Consider the following 19,733-nt stretch of genomic DNA (forward strand, 5'->3'; position numbering starts at 1 on the left):
TTTTCTTTTGATGAAGGAAAGTTTTGGGTTTGTAGGATATGTGGAGAAGGATGACACAGGCGCCACTGATGAAGTTGGATGTTCTGAAAGTCGTTGCCGGTTGATGTGCTTCCCCATTCCCGTCATGCACGTTGCAACCCCACACCTTTCAACGCCAGACTGCGCACATAGCCTCTACGATGTGCGCCATCAGCATTGCCTCATTCCGGGGATCCACAAACCACAAAGACGCTGACAAACGCAACAGCTGCTTGCACGTAGGCAACTGCGAAGTGGCAGTATGCGATCTGTGCCAGTGCTGCCTGTGGCGCAGCCCAGCGCAGCCTAGTTGCTGCCTGGCCTGCATCCTTCCATAAAACCATTTCTCCCCCACCCCTTCTCAATTCATCCATTCAGTTGCTCATCCACCATGTCCGGCGACATGCCCAAGCAGGAGTTTCTCATCGACGACTTGCCCACGACTTCGGTCACCATTTACCCGTCTCGCGCCCACGTCGTGCGTGATATCGCCGACGTCAAGCTCCAGCCCGGCCTCAATGAGGTAACCATCTACGGCATCACGCCCGCTGCCGACGAGCATTCCGTGCAGCTCGACGGCCATGGCGCTGCCACCATCACCGACATGAGCGTCGAGCTCGTCGCCAACCGCGAGAGGTTCGCCGATCACTTCTCCAGCGACGACTCGGATTCGGATTCTGGGGACCATGCCAGCGACGGCGAGTGGAAGAGTGGTCATCTCAATGCCCTGGCTAGCGAGCTGAGGCGGTTGAAGGGGGAGCTCGAGGATGCGCGCGAGAGGCAGAGCTCGGCCAACGACCAGATGCGCGTGCTCAATGCCTTTATGGAGACTATCAATGCGAAGCACAACGAGCCTGCAGATGCTTCCAAGGCTATTGCTACCTATGGTAGTGACAGAGCACGTCTTCATGCGCAGTGGGCGCTTGCAAAGGACGAGATTGAGAAGTCGGAGAAGAACATCAGGAAGAAGGAAGCGAATTTCCAGAAAGCGACGAAGGAAGAGCGCAAGTGCAAGAAGAAGAAAGCGGAAGAGAAGCAGAAGAAGAAGGCTCAACGGCGGCGAGAGAGGAAGCATGTGCGAGACGAGAAGGCCAAGTTCTGGCCGAGGAAGCTCTACTGCGTCAAGCTGACTCTGGAAGCCCCCGTGGATACTCCCATGTCGTCCAGGCGGAGCTCGCTCGACTCCACCGACGAGAAAGCTCCATTCAGTTTTTCGGAGAAAACGGTGCGCCTCTCGCTGTCGTACGTGGTCCGCGAAGCGTCTTGGTCTCCGCGGTACAACGTCAGCATCTCATCTCTGGACAAGACCGCAACCATCATCTACAACGCCGAGTTCAGCAACAAGACATCCGAGACATGGAAGGACGCCAAGATCACTCTTTCCACTTCTCAGACCTCTTACTCGGGGCTTGATGACAAGGTCCCCGAACTCCGACCGTGGCCCATCTTCCTAAGGGACAGGCACGCATACGACGAGGACGAGCATCTCTGGGATACCAAGCTTAGCCCGCAGGAGAACTTGGCTGGCGGTAGCTTCATCTCCCATGGCCATAGCCAAGACCACTTCAACCGATATGAGGTTTTCGGTCCCGAGCGCGCCGGCCTCTTTGAAAACTTGACCGTCTCTAGATCAACACATCAAAGCCGGCCGCCCCCACCCCCACCCCCAACTTGGAAGCCTACCTTTGGAGCTCCGTCCCAACTTGGCTCTGCATCTGGTGGTAGTCTATTTAACAATCCCGGCAGAGGCTTCGGCAGCAGCAACGCTGGCCCAACTATGACTGCTTTTGGCTCAGCAGCGCCTTCTGCCGGCAACACCAATTCCGGAACCGAGCAACCCCCAGCCACGGGAGGGCTATTTGGCAACAGTAATAACGCGCAACCCGCGCAAGGAGGAGGCGTTTTTGGCGGCGGCAGTAACAACAACAACGCGCAACCATCGCAAACAGGAGGATTATTCGGCAGCAGCAACAACAACAACACCGCGACCAGCAGCGGCAGTCTATTCGGCAACACCACCACCACCAACAACAACGCCCAGCCACCACCAACCGCCGGCAGCCTCTTCGGCCGCAGCGCCGCCGCCGCCGCCGCCCCGCAACCCACCACCAACCCCCCAGCCGCTCACGCCCACCCCGACACCCTCCACCAAGACCCCACCTGGGAAGACTCGGGCATGACAACCGCCTACGACCTCCCGGGCACACGCACCCTCGCCCCCTCTCTCCTCTCCCACCGCCACAAGCTCGCAACCCTCCACATCCCCTCCATCACCCTCTCCCACCTCGCCATCCCCAAGCTCCGCAAAGGCGCCTTCCTCCGCGCCGAGCTGCGCAACCCCCCCACCACAAACACCAGCGGCGGCCTCACCCTCCTCGCCGGCGCCGCCGCCCTCACCCTCGACGGCACCTTCCTCGGCAGCAGCAGCACCACCACCGCCTCGTCGTCGTCATCGTCGTCGTCGTCGTCGTCATCGCTTCTCCTCCCGCGCACCGCTCCCGGCGAGACGTTCTCCCTCGACCTCGGCGTCGATCCGGGCGTGCACGTGGCGTACGCGCCCGCGGCGCTGCTGCGCGGCGCCGACGGCCAGCCGGCAGCGGGGCTGTTTGCGGGTGTCGGCTTGCAGCGCGAGGCGGTGGATCGGTACGCGCGGTGCGCGACGCTGACGAACGCGCGGGCGGGGCGGGTGAAGGTGTGCGTGAGGGATCAGGTGCCGGTGTCGGAGATGGAGAGGTTGAGGGTCGAGGTTTTGGTGCCGAGGGGGCTGTGGAGGGGTGGCGGGAAGGTGGTGGCGGGGGAGGTGGCGGAGGGGGAGGTGGCGGAGGAGGGGGGAGGGAGGTGGGGGCAGGCGACGGCGGAGATGAAGGAGGGGAATGTGGTGGAGTGGACGGTCGAGTTGGAGGGGGGGAGGAGCTGTAGGTTGCCGCTTGAGTGGGAGGTCAGGATGCCGGGGGATAAGAGGATTGCGTTTGCGTAGTGGTGGGGCACGATGGGAGGGTTTTGGGATGGAGAGGGGAATTTTGATGGTTGGAGACTTTTGGGATAGAGAGAAGGAAAAGGACGAAATAACCGAGCCAGGGTCTGTAGATAGGTATATAGTATGAATATAGGAAATAACCGTCAAGCATTGATTTTTTCGCCATGTATAAGGGAGAAATATTCTCCGCCGATGCATAGATCTTGTCTTTCGTGTATGCTGTGGAGGTATGCTTGGATCTTCTGCGCACCATTCAATTGCTTGAAACGACTGACCAGATACTCTGGCGAAGCTGCAAGTTGGACGGGAAAGATAAGGTTTGCGATCAGTTTGAGGATTGCGGAGAATAAAATCGAAGATCGAGATCGACGTGCTAAACCGGAAACGCGGCTGAGCTTAAGACAGCTGACGCAGCCGCGACAGGACGCCTTACCTAGCTAGCTCCGCGGCCCACTTGAAACCCACGGGTCAGGAGTATCAGCCTCTTCCAGATGAGTGCATGCGCAGTGCGAAGTCAAATGGTGAATGGATCTCTGCCGGCATTATATCTGACCCTGGGTATATCGATGCGTCCGAATTTGATCGGCTTACGCACTTCATCCACGCATTCACGATAGCAAATCTACCCCACAGATGCAGATCTTGGCCACTTCAGTCTCCATCTACACCACATAGGCTTAGATCATACGCGTACGCAGAAAGGTCAATGGGGCCTCGGCGTAAGGGCGGCCTTTGCAGAAGGCATGATTGGGCTCTCGGTCCAGGTGTCCACTCAGGAACGGCGGATTTGGTGAGAAGTTCCTGGTAATAGAGACCAAGGCCTTGAGCCGCACAATCAGAAGTTTGAGGACGTTGAGGTATAAAGTCATTTTCCCCCGACATCTCTTGGCTTTACCATCGGCACTCTCGCTCCCGTTTTTCACTGTTGTCTCTCATTCTTCGTCCAATTTTTGGTTCTGCTTGGGCTCGAAGGTAGCCACAATGGGCATTCTCAAGTGGACAGTCGTCACTCTTTTTGCGTCCGCCATTGACTTGGCCGCCGGTTCTCCGCTGGCAAAGCGTAATGGAACATGTACCACCAAAAACCAGCGCAAATCATGGTAAGAAGCTACAAGCGAACTCGGAACGACACCGGGCTGAAACAGTCGCCCAGGAACAATCTCAGTGATAGCGAGAAAGCGGCGTACATTGACGCTGAGCTTTGCCTGATGTCGTCTCCGACAAAGCTCGACATTGAAGGCGCCCAGAACAGATGGGACGAGCTGATGTATAGCCACATCGTCCAGTCCAACATCATCCACGACGTGGTACGTATATCCCAACCACCTCCCTCCAGCGCTACTGACCCAACAAACCATAGGGCGCCTTCCTCCCCTGGCACCGGCTCTACATGCGCGCCCACGAGCTCCTCCTCCAAACCGAATGCAACTACACGGGCGCGCAGCCGTACTGGGAAGAATCCCTCGACGTCACCTCGCTCAACACGTCCTCCGTCTTCGACCCGGCCACGGGCTTCGGCGGCGACGGCGCGGGCGACTCGGGCTGCGTGGCCGACGGCCCGTTCGCGAACCTCACGCTGCACATCAACCAGACGTCGAGCGCCGCCAACTACTGCCTCGCCCGCAGCCTCGACAGCGCCAACTTCCAGAAGGCGAACACGACTTACATCGACGCCTGCTACGCGTCCGCCGACTACGACGAGGCCTTCCTGTGCTACAAGAGCAGCCCGCACACCGCGGGGCACGCCGGCGTCGGCGGCACCATGCTGGATGTCGTGTCCAGCCCCGGCGACGTGAGTTTGATCATTTTGCCCTCACACCCTGACGTGAAAATGATGCCCCGCAGCTAACACCGCAGGTCCCCAGCCCCTGTTCTTCCTCCACCACACCAACCTCGACCGCCTGTGGTGGCTGTGGCAGAGCGCGAACCTGACGGCTCGCCTCACCGACATGACCGGACGGAACGTCCCGCTCACGACTTACCTGGAGCAGAACGATTTCGAGTACCCCGGTGCCGATATCCTCAACTACGATGGCGACCCAGCCAATGTCACTACCTTGAACCACAACCTCTGGATGGTGGGCATCATTCCGAATGCGACCATTGCCGAGGTCATGGATTTGGGGGGCGACTTGATTTGTGCCGAGTATGTTTGATTTTTGGGCTCCGTGTGGCTGTGGTACGTGTTGTTGGTTTCTGCGTGGTTGGGGATTGTGTGATTGAGGCCGGAATGATGACGAGCGAGGAAATGGCTGGGAAGGCAGAATGGGGGGGCTCGGCGTTGGGGCGTATTGTGGTGAGGGGGACTGGCGGGAAGAATTCAATAGCGTAGGCAGGTAATGTTGTTCTTCTGGTCTAGATGATGAAAGGTGCTGCTTCTCGCCTGATGAGGGAAGGTAATCTATGTACGTGGATGCGGCTAACGTGTTGTCACTGTTGCATAGCAGTGCCGTTTTACTAAATCGACCGCTGCAGCAGAGCCGCTGAGCTTCCAGAGCAAGACGCACGTAGTGACGCTGTGGAACGTAAGAAGGGATAGTTTCCCACTGTCGCCTGCCACCCGAACCGCCCTACTTAAATTAACCATTTGGACAAGGCCAAGTATTTAAGAAAACAATACACCCGCCTTGTGTGGTTTGTACACTGACTTTTGTGTATATGGTGTGATGTGTAGTTCGCTAGACCAAAGCGGCCACAGAGGGTCGCAAGTGAGGGAGAATTTCAGCGCGGTGATATTCCTCAAAAGTTTTCTCCAATCTTATCGAACTGTTAAAGTACGATATATACCGACAGTTGTTGAGGACGGCAGTCTCGTAAAGCAAAGAAGGCAGATCAAATAGTGCAGGTTGCCATACTATTCGAGGACTACCTAGGAGGAAACTGTCGCCCACCTTCACCCCACTCGTCTGTTTTTATTCCCTTTTTGGAGGTGCCGTCAACTGAATAGGGAAAACACCACTGTCACCGTATAATTAAGTAGGCGCTACCGAGTATTATGGCGGCCATCCCTGTAAGCCTATCGGCATTCTTGCACCTTTACTTATTACTAGTATTAAATCAAGCGTTTACATTGGCACTACTTAATTACATGTTACACCTTCGGGCTTAAAGAATAATATAAGCATTTATTGTTTCAGTGAACTTTAGAGACGTATTTTTAACATTGCATAGAGTGGCCTCAGCGACCCCCAACATCCCGGAGCTCAACCAGGGTCAAGGATCCAACAGTGGAAAGCAATCCAATAAATGATAGGAAATGGTATCATCACAGCGGTGTTATTAGGCATCATCCATGAAACAACAGTGAGCGCCCGTCAACGAGTTATCTACGATGCTCAAAGTCGTCAACGTTCGTAAGCGAAGATAATGAAGGCGAAGTAAAGGATACTGGAGTGGTCTCTTGACAAATTACCTGGCGGTCGATGCGAGGACTGAGGATCAAGCCTTTTAATACTCATTAAAGTGTGTGCACTTCCGTCCTAGAGGTAGCCTTGAAAAAACCCCCGTTCTATTTATGCATTCAATACGTATTCAGACACACATGAAACTCCTGTAATCAGAGCAGTGTGCCAATCTTGGCAAGGGCAACGCGTCCCGCATGCATCATTGTCTGACGCTGATTATCACGCAAGTCTCGCTTCTACAACGTCGTACGTGACCAGCACGGCGCCAGTTGCACAGCCGATAAGGCGGTTGAGATATATCCAACCCCGCACTGTCGATCCATGCCGCAACCGCCCCAACACCCCGCGTCCGGGAACTAGTTATCTCCGTCGGACATGAGCAGGCAGCCGAAGGAATTCACAATACCGATAAGGGTTTCGTGAAGGCATCCAATATAAGTGTGTCGTTCGCAGAATGAGGCGCGAAAATCAGGCTACACTATATTTTCTGACCGCCAGAGCGCGTCGAGAAACATTCCGAACAGCAAGGCTTGAATGGGCTGCCTTGCATCACATGTGTACGACGAAAGTGCGTGTAAGGCGTAATTACAACACTCGGTGTGGGGGCGGCATTCATTCATTGACCCTTCCGTCATCTGCAAGGCTGGATGGGGCTGCATGGCTACGTAGTCCTTTCTGATTCACCGTATCCACCTGGAATCGATCACACTTCCGAGAAACTAACAAATTACATCGACTTGGTACAATAGGCACCACGGAGGCAACCACCGTTGCCTTAGACGCGAGAGGTGTGGGTGTCCACCACCATGGAAGAGGGGTGCGCAGATGACCACGCACATATGGCTTCAGCCCAAAGGCCATGATTGGAACCCGGGTTTTCCCAGTGTTTCACAGTTTTTAGTTGGTCAAGCCAACCGACTCACAGCCTCAGCGATCTTGTCGACACGCGCCCAAGGGAAAGCAATGCGGCCCTCTGACTACCCGAGCCTTGCCTCACTTCATTGTTCCTTTGCTCATCGCAGAGATATATTCTACGTACTCTTTGCGTTGGTCTGGCATACACCGGCGCGATGAGCTACCATTATCCGCAAGCACCCGGATTTTTCAAAGAGAATCCCGGGGACCAGCAAAGGGCGAGACAAGGGCGCGAAGCAGGTGTACGGCACCGAAATTCAGTCATCGAACGAACGGCGCTAACATGGAGAAGAGCGCAGAGGATAACACAGCATACTCTAACGTCCCAGAAAAGCCAACGGCCAAACCTGTTAGTGGATCTTTCTACTCGAATCATGACAGGAACCATGAGCTAATGGCCAGCTTGCAGTTCCCCAAACCTCCCTCAAGTGGCAGCACGCAGTCTAGCCGGACTGCAACAGCTCATCAGGCGTATCAAGTTGCACAAACGCCGGCAGGTTTCACCGGCTACAACCCACCGTCGTCCGAAGGTCAAGCAATCTCTCCAGAAACAACACCGCAACAGCAACGGCCGCAACGGCAGGCGGACACAGCTCCACAAGAGCGATATACACCGAGAACGTATGCTCAAGGCTCCAACAGTTCAAATTCATCGGGAGTGATGGAGCAGCAACAATCAGGAACGAACTCAACATGGACTTGGGACCCAGCCAACCAAAGATATTACCGTTATGGCCCAGCTGGTAAGTTCAAGGAAGGCTTTTATCGCTCAATAGCTAACAAGACCAGGCGAGGTCATATGGAACTAGTAAAGGCGCCTGCCATGTACATTTTGAGCATCTGATTCCAACGGCGCACGCTGATTGCTCGGTTTTCTAGTTTACAACGAGGCGGACGGATTTCTTTACTAGGCTTCTGTTGAAACAAGGATGACGGAGAAACTGAGCCGTGTGATGTTTTCATTCTTTTATTTGAGGCTGTAGAATATACGCTGTTCTGTGATTGTGGGGACCAATCCAATAACTGGGTCAATTAATCTAACGAGGCTGCGAGGCTCGCTGCATTGTCTTGTTGCAGCGCGGCTTGTGAGACCCTAAGCGTGACAAAATCCGCCTCATGTGTTTTAGCCGCAGCGATCTGACCCTGCCTTGCACGCGACGAGCTTGCTGACCCGCGATCATCCGCCCGGCGGCAAACGTGGCTGCAATGGCTTAATCTTCTCTCCCAATCATTTAAACCCTCCGTCCCGCTCAAACGACAACAGGCTGTGCCCCCCAGCTTCTCTTACTCCCTCGGCCGGGCTACACCCCTGACGCTTATGATGCGCCTTCTGCCCGCAAGCGTCTCATTCAGCAGTATTCACGAACCAGGCGGCTGAGGCAGCTTAAGAGCTCTGACGCATAGCGAATTGGCAACTTCCGCGTTTTCACGAGGCAAAACCCCCTAGCATCCCCGACAAGGCTGGGAGCCGCGTTTGGTCCATTCTTGTGCGACCTGGTGTGGCTGTGAAGCCTCCCTGCCACCTGGCACTTTCTCCTGCGAGAACATCGCGACCGAAGCGGGCGCAGTGCCCGAACAACGCATCGTCGCATTTCCTCGCCGCACACGACACCCCGGACCTATGGGAGCAATGGCAGCTGAACCTGATCTAGAGTCTGATAGCAAGGCTGATAGCAAGGCTGATATCAAGGCTGGGGCGACAATCGAGGCCGAGACGGCCACCCTTGCGACGGGGTCAAGTAAGAAAACACCCGCATATCGAGTTTAACTGAGACTGATTTTATCGCTAGGCCTAACTCTTTCTGAGCAAATGCAACCGGCGGAGACCGACGGTCGGTTCGCCAATGTAAAGGCGAAGCCGGGTGAGGATGATGAATGCATGTTCCGCTGGCCACGCCGCTAACAAAATCCAGTGGCTGATTATCCGGCCGGATATCCACAGCTTGCTTCCTTCATCGATTGTGATTCAAATTTTCGAGTGTATCGCCGCTTCGGCCAGCTTCGGAATCGGGTGTTACTACATCGGCAGCATGAACTGACACAACTGGAGAAGGAGCTCGACGACCTTGACGAGCGGGATAGCACCTCGAACAGGGTCGAGCTCAGTTTTCGGCTAGCTTCAATAAGCTATGACGAGGCCCAGAGCGATTCTCCACGCAAGGAACTTATCGAAAGAATCGATGCAAAGCTGGAACACTACGGTACGTCCAATCCAACCCTCCTCGGTACATGTCCGGTTTGCTGACACCTGGAAGATGCTCTATTGACCCGAGAGCGCGATTCTCTCGCCATGGATAAGCCTACCAAGAGGAATCTTCAGTCGCTCATAAATTTTGTCTGGAACACCAAAATGCTCGCTGAAGAAGAGATTGATTACCTCAATCGTGAGGACGATTTCGTCATTCTTGCCAAAGACCAAGACTCCCCTTTCCATGTCTCCCTCGAAACCCTTCTAGCAAAGAAACCACTATCGTGGCTTCAGGTAAGCCCCTTCGACAGAACATCCGTCTCTGCTTGCGCGCTCATCCTTCCTTCTAGCCCATGTTCGTATCCAAAACCCAAGCAGAAAAGGCTAAAGGCTCCGAAGAAGTACCAATCATCTTATTCTCCAAAACCCGGGTCAACGCCTTGATTCGCGTCATTGTGACTCTCGTCACAGTCGCGCTACTCATGATACCCGTCTGTCTTCTTTTCAGCTTGGGCCTCAGCGACAAAATCAAAGTCGTCTTCGTCCTCCTCTTCGTTATCGTATTCCCCATCGCCATTTCGATATTCGCGCAACCAAAAAGCCACGAACTATTTGCCGCTACCGCTGCGTAAGTCCTTCTGTCTTCGCCACTGCCGTGGTCTTTTGCTCACATTCCTGCCATGGTCCAGTTATACCGCCGTGCTTGTCGTTTTCCTGACGAGCTTTTCTGAAAATGCAAATTAATACGAAGATTGATCTACTTTGGGAGTGTGTTATTCCGGAGTCGAGCCATCTCGATTCACCTTCGGCGTTATCCATAATCTCAATGGAAACGCTTTTCTGGTAATGCACAAAACAACCATCAACATATATTGGGACCCCCCAATAGGGGGGAAAAAAAAGAGCAACAAAACATTCAGCTTTCGACAATGCATTACTATTTCGGAGTTTCTAAAATTCGGTCCGTATGCATTACTGTTGTACGCTCCATGCAGAGGAGCCCAAAGAAAACAAGTGCTTTAGCGGGTCGGTTCATCTTTAGGGTATTCAGCCGTAGACTCAGTCGCATACTGGCGATTCGGTCTACTCTTGAATTTCTTTTTTTTTTTTTAAAAAAAACCTCTACTTTTTTGTATTTTAATTTCAATTATGATTTGAGTGTCTGGTTATGTTCCTACAAAATGCAAAGCCACAGTTTGAGTTGGCCCTGTAGACGATTGCCGTGACATTTAATGCATTGCAAGGAACTTGATCTATTACTACATCCTCGAAATTTGGATTCGTCGAATTTGAAGCAGATAATTCCATTATCTGGTGGCATGTACATACGATCTTATATATATCGTTGGGTTCTCGAGGACACCGCGTTACTTATTTTGTGAGACATGTGCCAGAATTCTCGGCAGGCGACTAACGTCAACTTTAAAGACTCACTTTAAGGCTGAAAAGTATTCCGGGCCTAAAGATTGTTTCTTATTGGAAACCTCTAGGTGTGTGACGTCTGCAAAGGCCTTTACAATCCAATTGCGGCTCTCCACGTGCTATAGATGCAGTAGCTAGCTGGTGCATAAAAAGAAAAGAAAAAAGATCTGCACTGCCTTGATACTTTCTTTAATTGGGCAGCGTCGTCAGACGAAGTGTCCAGCAAATTTTTGTTTCAGCAACGTTAGATGACACATTTACATTCTGAGAAACAACCCGTTTGGATAATGATTCCGTCTATACTACCATTACAGCAGGGTTTGTAATCGGCCTGGAACACGCTCGTTTTGGTACAGTAAGCCTTGCGTAACTTGGGACAAGGCGCCAATACTACATGTATATACATCCTACCTCTCAAGATGGTTCAGATAGAGTACATGCGATTTCGGTCCTGCCATGCCTGAATCAAATACGGGAGGCTCTATAGATGAATATTGGCGCTGATATACTTGAGAAACATGCCATGACAGTGGTTGAGTAAGAAATTTGAATTTTGAGAGATTTCATGCGAAGCGACTGGATTAAACTGGACTCGTTGAAGCCATGCAATCTCTTGCTTGGAAGACTCTCATCCACCATTCCCAAGGTAGTTTGGCAGCGGCGATCCGAAACTCGTGTTCTGGTGGGCCAAGCTTAAATGCGTCGTCACCTCAGCGCTGGTGGACTTGCTGAACATGTCTTGCGGAAAGCGAGAAACTTTTGAGTCACTCTCTGTAGGTAAGCCTGGGATGAAGATTCTTTTGAACATAAACATTCTCGGAAGCCGGGTGCTCCATGGCGCCGTAGATTATCAGTCGAAGTATTCGACCGCACATATAATCTCATCCCTCATTTCTGCATATACAACAGAAGCAAGCAGCTAGATGTCAAACGGTGAACCCAACTCCCCTTGCCTTCCCACCCGCTCTCCCACCCACACCCCTCACAACTCCACCTCCACCAACCACGGCGCATTCCGCGCCCTCCCCTCCCCATCCCTCACCGCCGCATTAACCATCAGCGTCTGCCCCTCCTTCCTCATCTCCTCCCTACTCCCCGGACTGATCTCCGCATACCCCTTCCTCCGCGCCCGATTCCTCCCCACAAACTCCTCGGGCAAACAAACCATCCCATCATCATCGTAATCATCATCATCATCATCCTTGAAACCCTCCTCCTCCTCTTCCCCCTCGAAATACGCCCTCTGCGCCCCATACCCCCCATGCACATGCCCGAAACAGCACAGCCGCGGCCGCGCCCGACACACCGCCCGCCGCAGGTGCTCGCATCCGGCACTCGCCCCGTCCGCCGTGGCGTCGAGCACGTACTTGGGCGGGCCGTGCGTCATGACGACGTCGACGCCGGCACTGGGGATGGCGGAGGTCGGCGTGGAGACGTTGGTCGCGTGCGCGGGCGTGGTACTCCTCGCGCCCGGCGGGTTGAAGCGGTCGTGCGCGGACGGGTACTGGAAGGCGGAGGCGCCGGATTGCGGCGTCCAGGGGGAGGCGTAGATTGTGAAGGTGCGGGGGGTGGTGGGAGCTCCGTTGTTGTTGTTGTCGTCGTCGTCGTCGTAGCGGGGCGGCAGCGTGAACGTGTGCGTGCCTTCGTCGAGGTAGGTCACGCCGTGGTGGGCGGCGGTCTCTCTGACCAGCTTGAGGGCGGCGGCGTGCGTGGCGGGGGAGCCGCCGCAGGCGGTGGTGTAGTAGGCCTCGTCGAGGGTGATGTCGTGGTTGCCGGCGATGATGAGGCGGAGGGTCGCGGGGATGGAGGACAGTTTTCGGATGGCTTTGGTGAGGCTGGGGAGGGTGCCGGTTTCGGTGAGGTCGCCGCAGTGGAGGACGACGTCGACTGGGGTGGTGGTGAGAGGCTGGAAAGAGGAGTCGGTGTCCTCGTCGTCGTCGTCGTCGTCGTCGTGTGTGTCGGACATTATGAGGAACTTGACGGGCTGCTTTGGACGGGGCTCAGCGCCTGGTGTTGGTCGTTTTGCAGGTCTTTCGGTGGGCGCTGGACTGTCGGATCGGGACCTTGAGCGTTTCCTTGATGTTTGCGCTTTGGCGGCCACGGACGGTGGAGGGATTTGAAAAGGTGTTGTAGTCGACATGTTTATGGTGGTGCAACACGTTCTTTGTTCTGGTTGTTTTGATGGATGTTCAGTCACTTCAGCCTGAGTGAGTAGTCGTCCGTCTTGGTGGAAGTTTGTTAAAAAAGAGGGGAAGGGGACAGGTTCTGAATTCTTTTTATTCCCGTCTTATGTGGCTTTCGACGTTGAAAGGGGGCCTATAAGACCCCGACCCACAGCTCGCACCATGCTTCCGTAGCGCTTTTTCTTAGTGCGCAATATACCATTACCAGTCCTGTGGGCTTTGGATGAGTCATAACGTTTTCATTTCATGGATGGGTAAAAGACCCTGTAGCATCCATGTAGACCCCGAAGCGAAGTAAAGCGTAGCTGGGGTGGATATCTATAGCGCAAGCATACGTGGCGATAGAAAGGCGCGTGTAGCCGCGCTATCTGGGGCCAAGGGCTCGAAGACGCGAAATTAATAGTTACCCTGAAAATGATTTAGCCAATAGATTGCGAGGATGACGCCAACAATTAGGGATTTTTTTTTCTTGGCCTTACCGGAGCAACAGAAGCTATGAAAGTGCCTATGGTGACACGGTCGCAACAGCAAACCATCAGTTCAAGCTATATATGAACTGAGACATGGATGCTCTTAACCACATTCAAGATAATTTCCATGTCCGGACACTGACCTCGACTGCCCACAGAGAAGGGATGCAAGTTTCTTTGTCAGGGAATACGGGATCTCACCGTTGACACCTAACCCAGCCATGACTATTCCCAACCACCATCGAACTCAACGAGTAGGATTTACTGAAATACGAACTACCAAGTCTCGCCTGATCCTGCCTTTGTAACAACCTTCCACAATGTCCATGCACCAACACGCTGAAGCCCAGCCACGCCAAAGCACAACAATGACATTGTTCGTCCACATCCCCGCAAACAACCTACATTGTTCCCGCAACACCTCCCATTGTTCACCAAAACATCACCTCGCAAAATGCTAATATAAGGCGCCTCAGCCATGCCTCCCATCCCACTTCCTCACCGCACCCCGTTGAAGCCAGAAGTCGAGCCTTCAACAGCACATTGAGTTGAACTCACGCTTCGAGAGCCCGGCTTCAGACCACTTCAACGACACTCGGTCAACCCACTCGATACACACACACCACCATGGACGACGGAGGAGACGCCCACCGCAACTCGACGGCCTTCGAGCACTCCCCCACCGCTCTGGGCCCTCTCGCCGACTTCGCGCGGACGCCTCTGTACCCCCCTCCTCCACCACCTCCTCCTGCTGGGCCGCCGCGTCGGCCCTCGTCGCCTCGTCCGCACCGTCCCTCATACGAGCCTCTGCTGGCCACGGGGACATGCACCTGCGGCGCCGGTCCGTCCACCATCCGTGCTCCCGAGCAGCAGGCTGCTCCCGCGGATGATAGTGATGATGCCGCTGTCGACACGACGACGCATAGAACGCACCTGATCCCATGGTCCGCCCTCGACGACATCGACGACGACATCGACGACGACGACCGCGATGCCTCCCCGACGACGGCCACGCGCGCCTTCAGCTGCAACCCCTTCACGGGCGAAGAGCCCGACTACGACTCCATCACCCGCCCCGCGCGCCTGATTGCCATCACCACAACCATCGCCGAAGTCCTCATGGATGACGATGATAGTGACGACAGCGACGACGACGACGACAAGGAGACGCCTCCGTCCCCGACGTCGGCCTACTCCGACGACCTCTTCGGCGCCGAGCACGACACCGACTTCGAGCCGCACTACCCGGAGACGACGCGGCGCCCCACGGCGCTCGACCAAGCCCAGGCCGAAGTCAACCGCATGCTGCGTTCGCAGCAGCAGCGCCGCCGCCCCATGACCGACATCAGCCACGCGGCTGTCATGGACCCCGTTACCAATCCGAGGTCGATGAGGTCGGCGTCTGCTGTTGTTCGTGCAGGCAACCACCACGGTCATGATGATGGCGACTTTGAGCCGCACTACCCGGAGACGACGCGGCGTCCGACGCCGCTGGACCAGGCGCATGCCGAGGTCGACCGCATGCTGCGCGCGCAGCAGCAGCAGCAGGAGTCGGCCGCCGGACCGTCGACGACGACGACTCCCACGCTTAGCAGAGGCTCGATGCATGTGCAGCCGCTGCGTGTCACGTCGCCGCCGCCGAGGCCGGCTCGTGCTGGCACGGAGCAGCTGCAATCGGGCTGGTCGTCGACGACCGACGACTGCCACGACGACGAGGGCAGCGCCGATGATGACGCCGTCCAGGTTGGCGTGGCGCTCGTTCTGGACATCGGCGCGTTGGGCACCCTCATGCCCTTCCCCGACCCGATCCGGATCACCACCACCACTGCCACACAGGTGAGAACTGCCCCTTACAGTGACCCTCTCTCGCCCCTTTCCCCCACCCTCCCTCCCATCCTCCAGCCCCCGCACCCCACTTCCGCCCCCGGCGCCGGCGCCGGCCCGCAGCCCATGTGGATCCAAGCCCTGACCGCGCACAACCTGCTCCCGACCCTGCCCTCGCACCCGGCGTCTGTCATCCGCAGTTTCCTGACCGCCATGCGCGGCGTCGACCTCGAGCGCAAGCACCTGGTCAACCGGATCGAGGTCGGCCGCACCAGCCTGACGAGGCGCCACAGCGTGGCCCAAGAGTGGCTGCGGTGCCGCATGATGGAGCTTATCAATCGGCTGTATGAGCATGACAGCTACCATTGGCCGATGCTGGAGGTTCTCGAGTACGGCGATGCTGACAGTGGGGATGATGACGACGACGAGGACATGGTCCAGCACGAGCGGTGCCGGATGGATAGCGTGAGCGATTGGAACCCCGACTTTGATTGGGACGAGCCGTTCGCTCCCAGCTGGTACCGTCGCGGAAGCGACAGCGGCGACAGTGATGACGCCCTGCTTTCTCCGAAGACGCATCCCGTTGCCGGATGGAACAGCGGTTTCAGCTGGTCTCAGCCTGCGGCTGCCAGCCGCGGTAGTAGCAGTAGCTCATGTTCTCCTACTGATGATGAGGCTCTGGTTTCGCCGAAGACAACGGCGGATTTCGAGAACATTCCTTGGTCGAACATGACGGGGACGTTTGAGAATTTCCCCTGGTAAGTGAGCCGGTGAGTTCTCTTCACCTGTCCTCTCGTGTATGTCCTTCGGCTCTACTTTGATGCTGGTTAGCATATGATCTGGAGTCCGCAAGCTTGTGTAAGCTTGCGATTTAGGAGGAAAACAAAAACCCTAGAAAAGCTAATAAAAAACTTGAAAAACAAAAAGTATCCCAGATCACAGATTCGTGACAGCTAAAGCCAAGTGCTCTAATTGGCTAGCGCCCATGACTGTATGATCAGATCAAGCAGGAAGCTGCTCGTTTCTAGTATTGTGAATGAGATATACTCCAACATGTGAGATACTGATGCAATGTGCGATTCTGGACCTCGACGAGAGTAAATCCCCCCAAAAGGTCAATAAACAATCAAATCAGGCCATCAGACCTGCTGAGAGAGTCCATCACAAAATTAGGAACAAAAAGTAATACCCGCTGGAGCTTACACAACTATGAGAGCAATCTGACGTTGTCGTTCATAGGTTGAATTGTCCAACCACGGGCAAGGCTAACCGCACATTTTGGAGAAATCAAAGGATCTGAACGGAAAAGAACTAAAGGGGCTAGAGTAACGCGTGAAATCTTCTCGGTCAAAGAAACCAAGGGTTCAGAAATAGGGAAATGAAAGCGGAAGATGCATGGCAAGTGTGAGAAAGAACAAAGGAACAAAGCCGCCATGCTATCACATCACAGCAAGCCAAGGTCTGCGACAATAGGCAACAGATCAAGCTCAAAGAAGATGGAGTGCTCGTCCGCACTTGCTTCGTCGTGAAGAGCTCTGTTTTGGTCACAACCCTCGCATTTGCTTAGGTGATCGTCGTAGATGGGCTTGTGATCCCAAACGGGCTGCTGGTCTGTCTTTTTCAAGATGTAGTCGACGATTTTGTCCTTGAAGCCATGATATATCTCGCAATCATCCATGTAGTCAATTAGATATCCTTTGATGTCGGAATTCTTGTCCGGATAAGCATCAAAAAGATTCACAAGGAAAATGGAGTCCAGGGAAAGTGCATCCCTGGCATGTTCAAAGAGCTCCGGCCATGAGTCCTCGGACGTGACAAGATTGCAGTCATAGAGAGTGAGACTCCGCAGGGATGAGGACTGGTTGATCAAAAAAGCCGATAGGGATCGACCGCCGGTATATGCGGAGAGTTTCAATCGACGAAGCTTTTTCCAACGGTTGCCTTGAGTGCTGAGTGGGTTGAAGAGATCCCACTGCTCTCCAATGTCCTCACCGCCTTTACGCTCAACGAAGTTAAGGTCAAGGTCTTGGAGCATCTCGGCGGTTCCGAGAAACGCGGCGAACGAGTCCAGCATGGCTTTCACGGTCAGGGACTCGCCTGACAAAGAACATCTGAGGTAGGTGAGGTTGTAAAAAGACGTGCGCATCAGCTTGACTTCTGATTCGCAAGTGTCGCGGAGGGATCCATTGGCCAAGGTGCCCCAGAGATTATGTCGTAAACCATGCTCGGTCCAGAAGGCAAGGCCAGAGGTGCCGATATCGAGGGACTTTAGATTGCTCTCACCCATGGAGTGGGCCCAACCGAGCCCGCGGAGCACGAAAGTCAGTGGTAGCATGTCGTCTTCATGATCGGCCACTTGGCGCCTTCGTCTGTCGGGAACGGAAAAGCGAAGGCCACGCCAGCAAAATGGGCCTGTTCTTTGCCACCAACGTCGCTGCTGGACAGTCTTCAGGTTCTTGAATCTGGCGAGGGCCTCGTCGAAGTGATCGCAAGCATAGGCCATTTGGTTATCTGGCTCGAGCTTGCTTGTGTAGTATCGCTCGCCTAGAGACTTCAAGCCGCTGGACCTCGAGCGAACACAGAACAGGAACTGTGACAAGGCGAGGCATTCAGCTTTGTACTCTTCGTAGAGATCGAGTATCTCGTCCATCATCCACGGAGAGCGAGCATTGAGCGGCCCGCCCGGATCTGGAGTAAGATCAGAAATCCATGGGCGTACAGGCGGCTTGTGCGACTTACAATCAGCGCGATTCTCGATGTGGGTGTACCACTCTCTCCAGGTGCCGAAAAGGACCAGCTGCGAGCTTTCGAGAATGACCAGCTGTTTCACGTGATAGCGCAGGACATGGTGGAAAGCGACGTTGATCATGCGCTCAATGCTGTCTTTCTGGATCTCGAGATAGATGGTGTTGAACAAGTGAGCGGCAGCGATGCGGGAAAGCGTGCGGCAGGCTAATCGGAGTTGCTTCTGCTCGGCATAATCGGTGTAGCCAGTAATCATGTCCCATATTTCCTCGGGAAGAGTGGGGACGCTGGGCGCGCGAGATCGAGGGGTATCCTGCGCCATGAGCAGCAACCGCGAAGAGAGGAATCCACGACCCTGGGGTTCTTTTGCCTCTCTCACTCCTGGCTTGGACGTCGGACAATGACGTCGGCGACGAGGGCCGTGCGTGAGCTGTTGAGTGTGATCGTCGTGATGGACACCAAGGCCAAATGATGAGTGTGAGGGTGTCGTTCACAGGATTGTCTGAGCTGGTTACATGCGGGTGACAGACGGGATGAAAGGGAGACAAGGCGACAGGATGTGACGAGGGAGAGGTGAAGCGGAGTCGGCTGAGCGATCCCGTTCTTGCAAGCGGAGGAGTCGCGCGACCGCCCGAAGAAGGCACGGAAGGTTCAACACTGGACCGCGTAACCACCGTCACGTGCAGCAGCCCTCTATCCCCGCTTATCCGTGCATGCGGAGCGGACATGTGGAGCCAGGTGTCGCAGGAGCATTGAACTTTGATATGATACCTATCCGGATGACTCGTGTGCGGCTATGGCGGGCAAGCATGCCCACGCCGCGGACTTGAGCAGAGTCGGCCCTTTTGAGATGGAGGGACAGTATAAGGAGCGAATCTATCTTTTTTCTTTGTTGCTGAAACATGGTTTATTGCTTGGCTCCTCCCTCTAATGCTTCTGGGGGTGGCAGCTGGGCCTCGCGGAATACATGTTTGGACGATAAGCGTGAAATCGACAAGATATGCACCATCGCACGTTGGACTGCGATCCGCAGATTGGGTTGCGAGATACGCTTCGGGACAGGTCAATCACTGATTCACTGTGCTGCGCCCTGATGCAGTCGTGCAGAACGCCGCGCAATTGTTGCGTCACCGAGTAAAAATAGCAGCTGCAACGAGCTGCGCCCGTTGGATGCTGTCGCACAGCGTGAATGGACATCAAATGCGTCTACAGCTGTAGGGGTCTAGAGAACCAAACACGGGTTTGTGACGCCTACAGCTATGCTGGCCAAGTAGACATACGGCAGCGAGCAGAGGGACGCGCCCATGACACGCGCTATCATGTGATGCCAGCCCGCACCGCGTCTCTGGAGCATGACAGCAGATGCGAAAAGCTCGTTTATGCCGGCGCAGGAGCATTACTCAGAAGGCTCGGTTAGCGCGTGGGGCAGGCGGCCGAGAGGCGTGGCATAGGACGATGATTCAACGCCGAGTCGGGAGCGTCGGCGCGTGCTGGAACGCTGAGGCTTGGAAGCTGCACCAGCTGCACCCAGCACCCAGCACCGGCCGACGAGCAACGCGGCCCGCGGCGGAGTCGCTCATCGCTTCA

At 55.0% G+C, this 19,733-nt stretch overlaps 7 protein-coding genes across 7 annotated transcripts; 5 read left to right on the top strand and 2 right to left on the bottom strand.

The window, feature by feature from the left end:
- Positions 1 to 409: 409 nt before the first annotated feature.
- Positions 410 to 2,995, top strand: BKCO1_17000146 (mucoidy inhibitor-like protein; the record flags this gene model as incomplete). The annotated part of the gene is made up of 1 exon (XM_020271611.1): positions 410 to 2,995. One exon carries the CDS (start codon positions 410 to 412, stop codon positions 2,993 to 2,995), a length of 2,586 nt encoding a protein of 861 aa, XP_020131666.1.
- Positions 2,996 to 3,976: 981 nt separating this feature from the next.
- BKCO1_17000147 (amino acid transporter) lies at positions 3,977 to 5,151 on the top strand (the record flags this gene model as incomplete). Its single annotated transcript, XM_020271612.1, has 4 exons — positions 3,977 to 4,095; positions 4,149 to 4,302; positions 4,356 to 4,787; positions 4,861 to 5,151. The coding sequence occupies 4 exons, from the start codon at positions 3,977 to 3,979 to the stop codon at positions 5,149 to 5,151; spliced, it is 996 nt and encodes a 331-aa protein (XP_020131665.1).
- Positions 5,152 to 7,597: 2,446 nt separating this feature from the next.
- Positions 7,598 to 8,123, top strand: BKCO1_17000148 (uncharacterized protein; the record flags this gene model as incomplete). The annotated part of the gene is made up of 2 exons (XM_020271613.1): positions 7,598 to 8,057; positions 8,104 to 8,123. The coding sequence occupies 2 exons, from the start codon at positions 7,598 to 7,600 to the stop codon at positions 8,121 to 8,123; spliced, it is 480 nt and encodes a 159-aa protein (XP_020131668.1).
- Positions 8,124 to 8,935: 812 nt separating this feature from the next.
- Positions 8,936 to 10,134, top strand: BKCO1_17000149 (uncharacterized protein; the record flags this gene model as incomplete). Its single annotated transcript, XM_020271614.1, has 5 exons — positions 8,936 to 9,053; positions 9,105 to 9,176; positions 9,228 to 9,515; positions 9,570 to 9,796; positions 9,853 to 10,134. The coding sequence occupies 5 exons, from the start codon at positions 8,936 to 8,938 to the stop codon at positions 10,132 to 10,134; spliced, it is 987 nt and encodes a 328-aa protein (XP_020131667.1).
- Positions 10,135 to 11,906: 1,772 nt separating this feature from the next.
- BKCO1_17000150 (ser thr protein phosphatase family protein) lies at positions 11,907 to 13,064 on the bottom strand (the record flags this gene model as incomplete). Its single annotated transcript, XM_020271616.1, has 1 exon — positions 11,907 to 13,064. The coding sequence occupies one exon, from the start codon at positions 13,062 to 13,064 to the stop codon at positions 11,907 to 11,909; it is 1,158 nt and encodes a 385-aa protein (XP_020131751.1).
- Positions 13,065 to 14,204: 1,140 nt separating this feature from the next.
- Positions 14,205 to 16,163, top strand: BKCO1_17000151 (uncharacterized protein; the record flags this gene model as incomplete). The annotated part of the gene is made up of 1 exon (XM_020271617.1): positions 14,205 to 16,163. One exon carries the CDS (start codon positions 14,205 to 14,207, stop codon positions 16,161 to 16,163), a length of 1,959 nt encoding a protein of 652 aa, XP_020131752.1.
- A 682-nt stretch (positions 16,164 to 16,845) lies between these two features.
- BKCO1_17000152 (chromatin modification-related protein eaf7 protein) lies at positions 16,846 to 18,468 on the bottom strand (the record flags this gene model as incomplete). The annotated part of the gene is made up of 2 exons (XM_020271618.1): positions 16,846 to 18,089; positions 18,141 to 18,468. The coding sequence occupies 2 exons, from the start codon at positions 18,466 to 18,468 to the stop codon at positions 16,846 to 16,848; spliced, it is 1,572 nt and encodes a 523-aa protein (XP_020131749.1).
- Between the last annotated feature and the right edge of the window lie 1,265 nt (positions 18,469 to 19,733).

Source organism: Diplodia corticola, assembly GCF_001883845.1.
Source record: "Diplodia corticola strain CBS 112549 chromosome Unknown scaffold17, whole genome shotgun sequence".
NCBI lineage: Eukaryota > Fungi > Ascomycota > Dothideomycetes > Botryosphaeriales > Botryosphaeriaceae > Diplodia > Diplodia corticola.